This window comes from Lissotriton vulgaris, chromosome 11 (assembly GCF_964263255.1).
Source record: "Lissotriton vulgaris chromosome 11, aLisVul1.2, whole genome shotgun sequence".
NCBI lineage: Eukaryota > Metazoa > Chordata > Amphibia > Caudata > Salamandridae > Lissotriton > Lissotriton vulgaris.
The window spans coordinates 731073649-731086438 of record NC_141699.1 but is presented as its reverse complement, the minus strand read 5'-3'; the positions used below and the strand labels follow the sequence as shown (position 1 = coordinate 731086438).

The following is a 12790-nucleotide window of genomic DNA, read 5'->3' as shown; positions in this document are numbered from 1 at the left end:
TTTGCTATGCTTAAAAAATGAAATTGAATGAATCAGTGTTTATTTAGATGTGAGATTAAAACCAGTGTAGTATCTCCCTGCCTGATTAGCAGAATAGTGCAAAATCATTACACCACTTTTTTACTCTGGTGATGTCTGAACCAGCACTTCTTTGTTAACCACATAAAATGATTCACAAAATTACTGATAAGGAATGCTCGGATGCATCATCTTTTATATGTTTACATACTTTTTTTTATTTTGCCAAGAAGGCAAATATTGTCATACAGTAATAACTTGTGCAAAATCTGATTTCTCCACTCTTATACCATAAACAACAAAACTGTACAAACTAAATTGCTTTGTTGCTAATTGTATGTAAAAAGAACTCTGGTGACACATATTCTGCCTTTCCTTCATTTTAGTTCAATACAATGAGTTGCAGTAATGTGGAATTATTACCATATATTGTTTAGAATGCTTCAAAAGTGCAATAGGATGCATGATCAAAATGGATACCATTACAGTATCTATGAGAGTCAGAGAATGCCTATGTGAATTGAGTCGAATACCTGCTAAAAATCATTTCCTATCAGCAGACGCATTGCACTGTTTTTGCTCAGTATCTCCTATGCACTACCCGGCAAGGTGGTATATGTGTAGATTAATGGAACACTTAAGCTTTTGAACTTAACAGTAATTTTTGTTTTATTTTTGTGCAGTCATTGAGATGTTATCAGGCCAGTTTGCTTCCAGTGTAGACACTCCTCTAGTCACACTTTTCTTTGAAGCCTACTCAACCTGTAAGGTATTTCTTCTTGAAACCATCCCCAGTCCCCAGGAGGTGAGTTGGTAAAGTGGGGAAAGAACAGAGCGCATTGAATGAAGGTTTAGAGCTGTTACGGTTTGTGAGATAACTGATGCATACACATTGACTGCCCCTTCCTCTGCCTTTGCATATATACTTCATTTGATGAAATACAAAAAAATGAAAGTCATTCTCTTGACCCAGAGTTGTGATCTCTATTTATGTAGCTGAATAAAATGTGTAAAAACCTTTATTGTACCCGACCAAGTATCGAATTCCTATCAGGTCAGATATATAAAAGAAAATCAAAGCTAAACCATGCTATAATACTTAAGTATTAGGGAACAGTAAGTGCAATAAGTATTTTTGAAAAAGAAAGTGACAGAATTAGATTCTAAGTCAATTTAATAAAATCGCAGCTGCAGTAGTGTATTTTCTATGTCTACCACAACCTGTCCATGAATAGGAGGCAGGGGAAAATATATTTTTAAAACAGAGCTGGGGAGAGGGAGAAAATATAGAGAGTGGGTGGGGAACCCTCATCCAAATAAGACAAGAGCGAAACAAATTCATGGATAACATTTCTATTTTAGAGAATCAGTTTTGTCTATTGGAATATTCTGCCAGTGAAACAAACCACTGCTTTTGCATGACAGAATCACTTCCTAGTGAACAGATGTCAAGTGCAGCTTCCTCTCCAGGCACCCCTCTACTTCCACATGTGGCTCATCTTTTTTTAGTAGTTAATGTCTATTGTGTGGGACTGAAAACCTGGTGTAATTTATCTTAACAGGTCTGGGGGCAGGTCATCACCACTCTGGGACATTTGGCCTCCGTTCTGCCAGAGGAGCAACTAGATAAGGAGCTTCCTTGGTTGGTCAATGAAGTTGAAAGGCTCCAGCCCCAGCTGCCTGGTGATATGGCATTTCGTTTGCTCACGGTGAGTGTGACTTTTATTTGCTGTCTATGCTTGCCACTTCAACCAATCCCAAATGATCCACTCATAACGAACACCGTATCCCATAATGAGAGATTAGCTGCAATGAAACACTACATTATTGAGAAATGAGGGTTGAATACAGAACTACAGGATTCCATTGGTGAGTTAGTTACACGACAGGTGGAGTTGTGAGATGGTTCAGGCCTCCATCATGTGTACATTGGGCCAACATATTGGCATTCCGCTCCCGACAGTACCAATGTGGTGGGTATCAGAAATTTTGGGATGTAGGAAAAATGTATGATTCCAAGTTTGCCCCTTAGGTACCCCTGAGAAATAGAACCACCACACCAATTTGGACTGTAATTCCCCACTTTTTGACACATTCACGTCTGGTAATTTTTTCAGTTTTGAGCTTGTGTATTGTTTTGGGAGATGAAGGGATTACAGGGAATATAGTTTTCCAACATTAATTCCAAATACTGAACCAGCTCAATTGTGATTAGTACACAATCCATGAAGGTAGCCAGAGAAGCAAAATGCACATTTGTATTTGTTACATATGAAATCGGGATTAATAAAGGAGAAATGTGTACCAACGCAATTGTGCTAGAATTTAAATAAACATCAACAGTGCTGAAATTTGCTTCACCTGTTGTTGTGATACTGGGTAAGTAAAAGTTGGTTATGGAAGTGAAATTGAGCATACTGACGCTCCATCTTGATGCGTTAATCATAACAAAACAGCAGATCTTCAGTCACTAGAGCCCTGACATAGGTCCCAAGCAGTAATTGGGCTTACTAAAGCCCTAGTGTCCTCTTATAACAAACAGTGTGCCATTGCATCTTCTCTAGTCTGAGAGGCTGCTTACACCCTGTGAAATACAAGTAAATTTACAAATGACCTTCACTAAGGAGCCCCATGACTTTGCATTGCACTCCTGTTGACCGAACATACAGGTAAAACAGTGAAGTCTTAAGAGGAGCACTGGAAATGTATCATGTTGGTAATCAATATTGTGTTGGAATTATAGAATACTACTTTTAGTTGCTATAAAAACAAATATTAGCAATGGAAAGAGTCCGTAGTTAGAGACGTGCGAACTGTATTAGCTGAAAAAGCAAGAGTGACGTAGACCATGGTGGACACACTATTAGAATCATTACGTCTCCAATCTGCAAATTTTCATTTCCACAGAACTATTGTTTTTGAGGCTTGAGAATTGAAGATTAATGTTGAGGCTCTAAGAGGCGGGAGAGGTGTGGCACCGGGGCTAGGGCGACTGACTCCAGAATCTGGTGATCACAGTTCGATCCCCAGCACCGGCGGCTGATTAGCCCAGCACCACTGTGACTCTCGGCAATAGCTTGCTTAATCTTCCCAACGGCCCCCAGCGCCTAGAGACCTACACGGGTGATTGTGCACTTTACAAATGTGGATTATTATTATTACTCTAAGTGGAACAGTTTCTGCCAGGTCTGAGCACTTACAGTTAAAAGGACAGGATGTTCACATTTCCTTACAATTCCTTCTTTTGACAGTCTTCACTTGTAATAAAAATTTGAATACCAGCTACAAACATAAAAACATGACAGAATTATGTTGTATGGCATATTCACCATATACATAATTTGAGGTTGTTCCCTCAATGATTCTTCCAAGCCTTCATTACCGGTGATCATTCTCCTCATTAGCATCTGTGTAGCTAAATGTGTTCCTAAAACTGCTTTTAGTCGTCACCCATCTTCTGTGTTGCAGCTCCTGCCTCCACGTTGCCTTTGATTCTCATAAGCAAACACTATCCTTTTAGGCTCCTCTGTACTCCCATGGTTCACAGTGTGCAGGGGTGCAAGAGGGACATTTAGCAATCTTGGTCCACAATTGTTAATAGTGAAACAGATGTAGCGGCGCATACATGGATCCAGGTTTTAGAGGAGCACCCCAATTATGTCTGTATTTTACTATCTAACAGGAAAAAAGGGGAAAATGTATTTCCAATAGTGTTTATCCACCCATGCTACATCTAAGTGTGCCCTTTGGCTTGAGGGTGTATATTGCTGACTTTGGATGAGACTACATTAGTGGAGTGTGGATCACTTGGAGAAGCAGGCATATAACAGGAGGGTGAAAGGGAGGTCAAACAGAGGAGGAGGACAGGGGAACAAGACTCTCCAAAAAGTTCAGTACAACTGAATGGAGGAGGAGGACCAAGATCACTAGCAGGATTAGGAACACAAGGAACTGGATTTCCAAGATAATGAAGAGAAAGCAATAGCAGGAGGACCATGCGAAAAACCTGGAGGATCAGGCAGCCAAAGACCTCAGTCGACCAAGATGACTGAGACCCCAAGGACATAAGGCCCAGCATGCCCACGACAAAGAGGAGGATCAGTAAAACCAGGAGAATAAGTAGAACAAAGTAGACCAGAAGGACCAGAACCAGGAGGCCAAAGAGGAGAAGAAATACAAGTAGACACTTTATTAAGCGCTATTGAAGCCAGAAACTAGCTGACTCCAAACCCTTTCGGTGGTATAACAATGAATGTAGGCAAGCAAGAATTGCCCTTGGCAATGCTATCAGGGTTGGGAAAATGGGTACTGTCCGTACTGCAAGATATGAATACAAAAAAGCTATCCATAAAGCCAAGTGCCTATGGGATGAGCTTAGATGACAGGACCTAAAAGAAGCTAGTTTGCAGAATAATACCAAATTATTCTGGAATATCATTAAGTGAGGCAGAGGGGGTCATTAGATGACAGGACCTAAAAGAAGCTAGTTTGCAGAATAATACCAAATTATTCTGGAATATCAATAAGTGAGGCAGAGGGGGTCAACCTGATCAGCCCCTAAGTCATGTCTCTCATGAAGGATGGGTTAATTACTTTAGGCCCCAATATGCGCGTAACCCTTTAGATGATCCAATGGAAGAAGTTAGTTATGTTTTTTATACTGATGAGGCTTTAAATGACAAAGAAGTTTTAGCAGCTCTTAGTGCAGTTGCTGGAGGTAGAGCGCCAGGACCCGATGGTGTCCCTGCGGATGTGTTCCTCTACAACAAAATACGATGGGGTAGATACACCTTGTTGATGGCAAATGCAACGGCCCAGGGTGCCCAGATCCCGGTTTCCTGAAAAGGGGCCGTGATAAGTCCAGTATATAAAAAAGGAGATAAAACTCAACCGGGGAACTACAGACCTATCAGCTTGATGGATACGATTCAGAGGGTAATTGGGAGGTTGATCCTGAACAAAATCTTAGACTGGATTGAAGAGAATAGTATATTGTCCCCTTTCCAAGAGGGTTTCTGTAAATACACTAGCCCCATTGATCAAGCCATTCATTAAATTCTTTTATAGTGGAAGACTGTGACTTTGGGCAAGGACAGCCTTTATGCTGCCTCTGTCGATCTACGTTCAGCTTTTGACCTTGTCCCCCGTTCCCGGTTATGGGTGACGTTGAGGGAATTAGGCCTTTCGGACGAGATCCTAACCTTCGTAATGAGGCTGCACGAGGGCAATCATGCTAGAATACGCTGGGGAGGGCAGGGTAGGGTCACCACCCAGCTTTCGGTTGAACGAGGGGTACGGCAAGGCTGTGCCATGGCACCAACGTTATTCTCTTTGTATATTAATGGAATAGTGGACCGTTTGTTGCCAGTGAATACAGATGCCCCTTCTCTAGCAAGTGTAAAAATTCAGATTTTAATGTTTGCAGATGACACATTAATTATTTCCAAGCCTCCTAGTGACCTCCAGCTAGCTCTATCAATTTTTGAAGATTTTTGTGCTGCTCGAGGCCTGGAAGTTATTGTGTCAAAAGCGAAATTCATGGCTTTTAATCCGCATCGAAGTTTTAAGGGGAGGGTTTTTATGAATAAACAACCACTTGAACTGGTCAGGGCTTTTACCTATTTGGGTATACAGTTAGAGAAGAAACTTAAGTGGGACTGCCATATAGATTTAGCAGCCTTGAAACATCAAAGTTACGGGAGCTTTAAGTCTGAAGCATAAAAGGTCTCTATCAAAACCAATTAGACCAGTCCTCCAAGTTTATGAATCTAAAGCTGTTAACTCCGCTCTTTATGGCGCCGAATTATGGGGGTTTGAGAAAGCAGCTCCTTTAACTTTTTCTGAAAATAAGTTTCTCCGTAGCATTACCAATCTCTCACAAAGCACCCCTCTTAAGCCACTTAGATATGATTTGGGTAGAAAAGCTATTATTGATGTCGCCAAGTTACGTCCGATTTTATATTGGCGCAGGTTGTGAAAGACACCTGAACTCACATCATATGCCTCAGGTTTTCTGGATGTAATAAAATCTGATGCCTTCCACACAATGGGTTGGTTAAGAGGTGTTAGGAATAGCCTGATTGGCCTGGGAATGAGAATGCTATGGGAGAACCCATTAGAGGCTTCTTTTCCCTCTGAAAACATCCTAAAAGAGAAGTATTGGGAGTGGGCTGCTTTTAATGCTTGGAGTAACTCTGACTCATCTTAGAAACAAATCTCACACCCACATTAGAATCCTATTGGGATAATATCACCAGGCCGAGAGATAGGAAGCTTTACTTCCAACTCAGGGCAGGCTCATTACCTTTAAAGTTCCTTATGTCCAGGTGGACTCCCACAAGTGATAACATCTGTCCTGCCTGTGGGAGTCATAGCGAAACAGTTGCCCACCTGATTTTTGCCTGTCCCGCCTATGCACTCCCTAGGCGAGTTTGGCTGGCTCCAGTGTGCAAACTACTTGGCACATTTAGGAGCGCCGAAGCGGAAAGGCTTATGCGCGCCAGCATTTTACCATTTATCACAATAGCGGTAGCCAAATACCTAGGATGGGCGTGGGTTATAAGGCTGAAACCTAAATCTGGGTAATTCTTTGGTGAGCATTCATTTTAACTTCCGTAGCCTGGCCACTGAATGTGATTGATTATTTTAAATTGTTTTTATCTGCTGTAATGTATTTTATAAAGCGAAGAAAATTGTATTAATGTAACTTTTATCTCGTCCATTTGTTCTGAGATCTAAGTTTTATCAAACATTTTTAACTATCCAGCCAAGGCATTTTTAACTGTATCTAAATGTTGTTTGTTTTGTGCTTTTATGAGTATACCTCGAATAAAGCTACTTTGGAATGGAATTGAATGGAGAAGAAGGATGTACAAGTGGAAAGGGAGGGTCATCAGGAGGACCAGGACTGCCAGAACAAGAAGGAAGAAGATGGGCAGGTCAACATGGAGAACCTACACCACTGTGAAGACCCTACACAGAATGAGGATGAGGAAGATGGCCATGAGGATGCGTAGAAGGGGAGGTGGGGGTCCAGGACAGACAAGAAGCTTAGAAACTCCAGGACCACCAGAAGGATTTGGAAAACTTGAACCAAAAGGGAACCAATACCATGTCCAAGAACTAGGAAAACCAAGAGGATCAAGACCAGGAAGAATAGGAAAAGGATTTCTAAGAGGACTAGGAGAATAAGGAGGAAAACCAGGAGGAGGGAGACCAGTAAGAGGAAGAAGACTATGAAGAGAAAGCAGAGGCTAGGAGGTCCAGAACAGCAGTCAGCACCATGACCACCATGAAAAACCTGAGGGCCAACACCAGGATTGCTAGGAGTAACAGCACCAGAGGATCCAGAGGACCAGGAAGAGGATGACCAAGATTAGCTGGACCATGAGCATAAGGACAATGAAGATCATGAGGACCAGCAGGACTGGGACCAGAAGAATGAAAAGATTGAAGAACACCAGGGCAAGAGCACCAGAAGAACAACTAGGAGGGACACAGCAATAAGCGCCATGGTAAAGATAATCCTTTTAACAGGAGTAGGATCTCAGGAGGATGAGGGCTACTTATGACCAATGACCAATACCTAGAAGACCAGGACCAAGAATATGTAGATGACGGCCAGGAGGATGATTTTGAGGAACATATGAGTTGACAGAAGGGAAAGAAGAATAAGAGGATGATCAGGAGGAAGAGACCTAGAAAAAGGAGAACATGAAAATCAATACAAAGATTAGGAGAACTATACAACGGGACATGCATCAGGAGAACTAGAGACAGGAAAAGCAAATTTTGAAAAGGAAAGAGAGATCAACAAAACTGATGGGGACCATTAAGACCAAGACCAGCAGGAGGACCAGGAGCAGAAAGACCAAGGCCAGGAAGGAAGGGACTGAGACGGCCAAGAGGATCTAGACAGTGCCAAAAGAAGAAGGAGTAGCAGACAACCAAGAGAACTAACCACCAAGAGAACTAGGACAACCGAGGCAAGGGCCATCATCAACAGTGGCTGAGAATACAGGGCCTGCAATGACAAGTGAGTCTAAGCTACATGTGTTAGGGCATGTCCTTGTTAAATGCTGAACATGTTATCTTCTGATTCCTTGATGGACTAAAATCCAACATCTGACTCCAACAGATAACCTCTACAGATATCACTACGTGGATCTGAGAGATCTTAAGGCACTGTGAGTCAAGAAAACAGAGCAACCAGGAAAGAAAAAATTAGACATAAGCATGGTCATCTGTCAAAATCTACTTGTGGTCATATGTATTTAGAATTAGTACACAAGAGAGCTCTTTTGCACACCAACTCACTCTTGCATTCAGACAGAATTTACACTTTGAAGTTTGTAATTCACCACTGACCATCATCATTTGCACAAACTGCCCTTTGGCCTCATCTCAATTTTCTTATCTCCTTGCAGACCCTTGAGTTATGCATCAAGGCAGCTGTTACTAAGAGATGCAGAGCGCTGAATGGAACTGTGCCAATCGTGCTTGCCGTCCTGCATCACCTGGTAAGTATATACATGAGGACAAACGAAGTATTTCAGTGGGAGGTGACAGACATTTCCTGTGTAACATATTGTAACAAATAATGTTTCTACCTTAATCCAATTTATAGTAGGAGTGTTTTTAAAGGGCAACATTTGGGAACTCTCTTGCATAAAATATTAAATTATAATCCCTAAAAATCCTATATGAACCAATTTGCTTCTAGGATGCAAAGAAAGAAGACAATGGATATAAATCTGTCAGTGTTGAGAGTTCCTCGGCAAGAACCCCCATAAGTCTGCCTCTCGGCAGCTCTGGCTCTGATAATAGGTAACAGAGGAACAGAGTGACAGGGAAAGGGAAGGGAAGGGACCCAGAGGGAACACCAAGGATGGAGACCTGAAAGAAAAAAGCTGTACCCAATAACAATGGTTTACAACTGAGACATAATACTAACAAAGCTTACCTCGGAGGTTCAATTGTCCAGTTAGACTTTCCTATATAACATATACTGGACTCTTCATGAGTTTCCCAACAACAGTATACCCAATCTTAAATCTATATATTTAATAATAATATGGCTATATCATATACATTTGATTAATGCCATCAATCAAAGGAAATTCAGTATTTTCCCGCTAAGGTTCCTAAAGTCAATATGTGCAGAAACTACCCCACAATTTAGTTCCAATAATCCAAATACACAACATTTGTGGAATATCCTTACAATCAAAACTTGAAGCATTCAAGACCTCAGTTCACATATAAGAAGGCCCTCTGAAAACAGGTGCACAACTTGACGGCCATAAGCATGAAATTCCAAATAGCAATGCTGGCATGTGGAATCTGGAATTAATGGGAAACAAAAGATAAGCATCTCTGATGAGGACCAAAGTGCAAGAACTGAATGCCGGTAAAGAAAAAAATGAAGTGGTGCAGCAGAAACAGCGAGTGGAGGTGAGAACAGAAAAAGGCCCTAATGAAGCCACTGACAGAAACACTCGCTCCCCACTCTGCTGACTAGAGACCTGGGACGCAAAATGGGCAAAAAGTGAAGCAAAAGAGGTCTGCTCTGAAAAGCATGCAACCCACTATGCTGGCCAGACACCGTAGGATGCAAAAAGGGAACAGCTTTACCGTCCCCAGAGATAAACCACGATGAAGTGTAACAACAGCCTTCGTCTTGATTACCTTGAATAGCCGCCACTAGTGCCAGCCTTGTTAAAAGCATTACGTACCACTACCTTCTGCAATCTCGCCAGACTTCTGAGTCTACAAACTGTCCAAAAACCATAGGAAACTAAGGCATCCATCTTAGAGTGGTAACTGAGAATTTGCACTTCCACCAATATCGGGCACCCTGAATATGCTGCATTCCACACAATTATTTTTTCTGTAGCACGGTATGGATCATGGCCCCACAAGTCCTGACAAACTCCTATGCTGTTAATCCCCCCACTGGAAGTTATTTGCTGTCTGGATGTATGGGATTGGCTTTCAGATAGCCTAGCTTCCATTATTATTTATTATGGCTTTGTTATTGGCAGATCTGCACACCCTCAAGTGGGGTTTCCGATGAAACAGAAGAGCCACTCAAGTTGTCCACGGCTATTATCCTGTCACTGGGTGAGTTGGTCATAAATGTATGTATGTATATATTTGTGATACTGCAAGTATATATTGGCCTTTCCTAGGGATCAGGTCCTCTGTAACATTAATTTCTGTACACTGCCCTGCACGTAACTTGATCATCTTAAAAGCTACTATTGCTTCAGTAATCTCCCTTCCCAGTACATTGGTTGGCTTGCTACTGGAATATGGTGCCCAGTTTACTATATACAGCTATAGTAGTCACATGAGTACCATGTGCTCGTAAGATCATCATTAAATGTTGCAGACCATTGATAACATACCTCCTGGACATGCGTTGAAGAATGGCCTTGATGGGCTGCTCCCCTGCGTTGAGTTCCTTCTTGCATAATTTTATGTTGTGTTATTTTTCAATTATGTCTTTTTTTTCTCTTCACTTTACTCTTGCAGCCCATTCTCACTCTAGTGAGGTCCTTAAATATTTTGAAAGTAGCTTGATGCAGATAGGTGCAGAGTCCCGTGCCACAACATTACAGCTGCTCTGCAAGCTCCTTTCGGAAACTGGTAAGACTGTCAGTGGGTGGGTGGCAGTGTGTAATTTAGGCAGGGAAAATAGTTCAAGGGATATAATGCTTGTCATAGAATTTGGAGCCCTAAGTTGTATTCCCAACTTACTCCCTTACTTGTCCAACATGGTGCAGCTAGAAGCAAAATACTTCAATTTTATATTCTTCAGCTACATTAACTGCCAACTTTTCCTGGTAGAGCACTGCAATTTACGAATAAAGTCTTGCTTACATCAACTTCAATTATGTGAATCATGGTGAAGAAATAAAGGAATGTCACCGTTTTCTTTTCGGTTAATTGTTCCCATTGTGAGCCATTAATGGGACAGGGACACTGTGAAAACCGATCCTGACATAGACACTGGACAGGAACATAAAGGGAAATAAAATATGTAGCAGGTCGACACAGACATGCTCAGTGGTACATGATGACACAGACATGCACGGCGAAACAGGAAGGCATTGATAGCCCCATGGGGCTCACAGTCACAGACTCACACACCAAAACTGGAAGACAGGACCCTCAGGGTGATAATCACAGTTGATAGTGGAAACTTCACTACTTATGTATTAATCTTGATCTTACTTGACAAAGTCAATATCTATGTATTATAAACATTTGGTGTATGGCTTTATTTCATAGATTCAGAAGGTGCCTTTTATCTGGATGCTGTCCATCACGTGCTTGAGGATGACAATCGCAAGGTACCATCAAGCTATTATACGTGTGTTAAAGCACTTACATAATTAGCAACTCAATCTAATTAAAGTTATGCAGTTTTTGCATAGTGCAGTAGTCCTACTTACATGGACTCAGAGCTGTGGTTTGCACACCACAGTCTGTTGACTTTCTCCAAGGCAAGTCTTCCGTGGAGGTGTTGGGTCATGCAACCGCCAGCCATTTGTGTCAGTTCAGTGTGTTTTGTGTTCCATTGCCTCCCTGGCAAGTGGACATATCCCAGTTTTCCTGCCCTAGTCTGTGTCAATGCATTATTTTCAGACCCAATCCCAGAGGTTGCTGATCCCTAATTGTTTAATAAATATGTGTTAAAAGAAAGTTCTTGTACGCTGTTAACATATTTGGTCTGTATTTCACATTGAGTTGATCTGTAATACCCCTCACTGAGGAGGAGAATGTTGATGATCAAATAAGGGTTTTGAAGTTCCGAATATTAATATCTCCTCAAATCTTTAACAACCATGGTGTAAGGTATTTAAAATGTCTCTACCAAGAATAATATTTGGGCTATGTCTCAGCCAAATCTCACCAAACGTGGATCGATAATACAGGATAATATTCAATGTGCACATTTGAAAAGTCTGATTTTGATATAAAAGATGTATTTTATGTAGAAATTGGAATATATGTGACTTTCTTGATGCCATGTATGTCCACAATGTGCCTGACTTCACTGCTATGGAGAAAGCAAGTAACTCAGTATCAGAATCACCATATTCAGCATGTAAGCAAGCACAGGATAACGAACAAAAGGTTGTATTGCCATAACTTTGTCTCTATTGGATTCTCTTTGAGAGGCGTATTGGGTTTGTCATTTTTAACCACAGGGCATGATATAAACCAAGTTAACCTTAGATATTTTTCAGATTAAACCAGAAACATCAGAGACAGGACTCTGCTAGGAATGTTAGAATCACAGAAATCAAGCATGGATGTATTATTTGGCAGTTGAAGCCATTGTGGCCAGATTGTGCAAATATACAGCGTACAGAACCATGTTAGGGATGTGAATTTTAACTCAATACTGGATACAGGAGACTGTGACTATTTACGGTCTTGAGCCAAAACGACTTCTTGAAAGTGATATGGATCAACCAAACAACAAGGTGTGGGACAATGAACTCTAAGTACTGCAACCCATTTGTTATCTGCTGTCCGTGTTGGGATGTCTGCTCAATCTTGCAGGTGGAGTTAGACAGCGGTCATCATTCTTCCCATAGACGACTCCACAGCATATTGAATTCTCATTTGCATTTTTGTAATCAATATCAGGTCCTGAGAGCTTTTTTGTTGGTTGTAACCTACCTAGGCATATTTTGCAATGTTTTAAAAAAATCTTTTATCAAATCTAAGGCACCTATAGAAGGTGTGGCCCACCTGG

The 12790-nt window shown here is 41.4% G+C and overlaps 1 protein-coding gene across 1 annotated transcript in view; it reads left to right on the top strand.

Annotated features, from left to right (window-relative positions):
• Window positions 1-12790, top strand: part of LOC147683405 (maestro heat-like repeat-containing protein family member 1) — a 150366-nt gene that overhangs the window by 69381 nt on the left and 68195 nt on the right. Inside the window, exons 7-12 of the mRNA XM_086943845.1 lie at window positions 702-823; window positions 1581-1727; window positions 8445-8537; window positions 10062-10140; window positions 10555-10668; window positions 11314-11375. Of these exons, the coding sequence (XP_086799971.1) occupies window positions 702-823; window positions 1581-1727; window positions 8445-8537; window positions 10062-10140; window positions 10555-10668; window positions 11314-11375 (617 nt within the window). The remainder of the gene's footprint in view (window positions 1-701; window positions 824-1580; window positions 1728-8444; window positions 8538-10061; window positions 10141-10554; window positions 10669-11313; window positions 11376-12790) is intronic.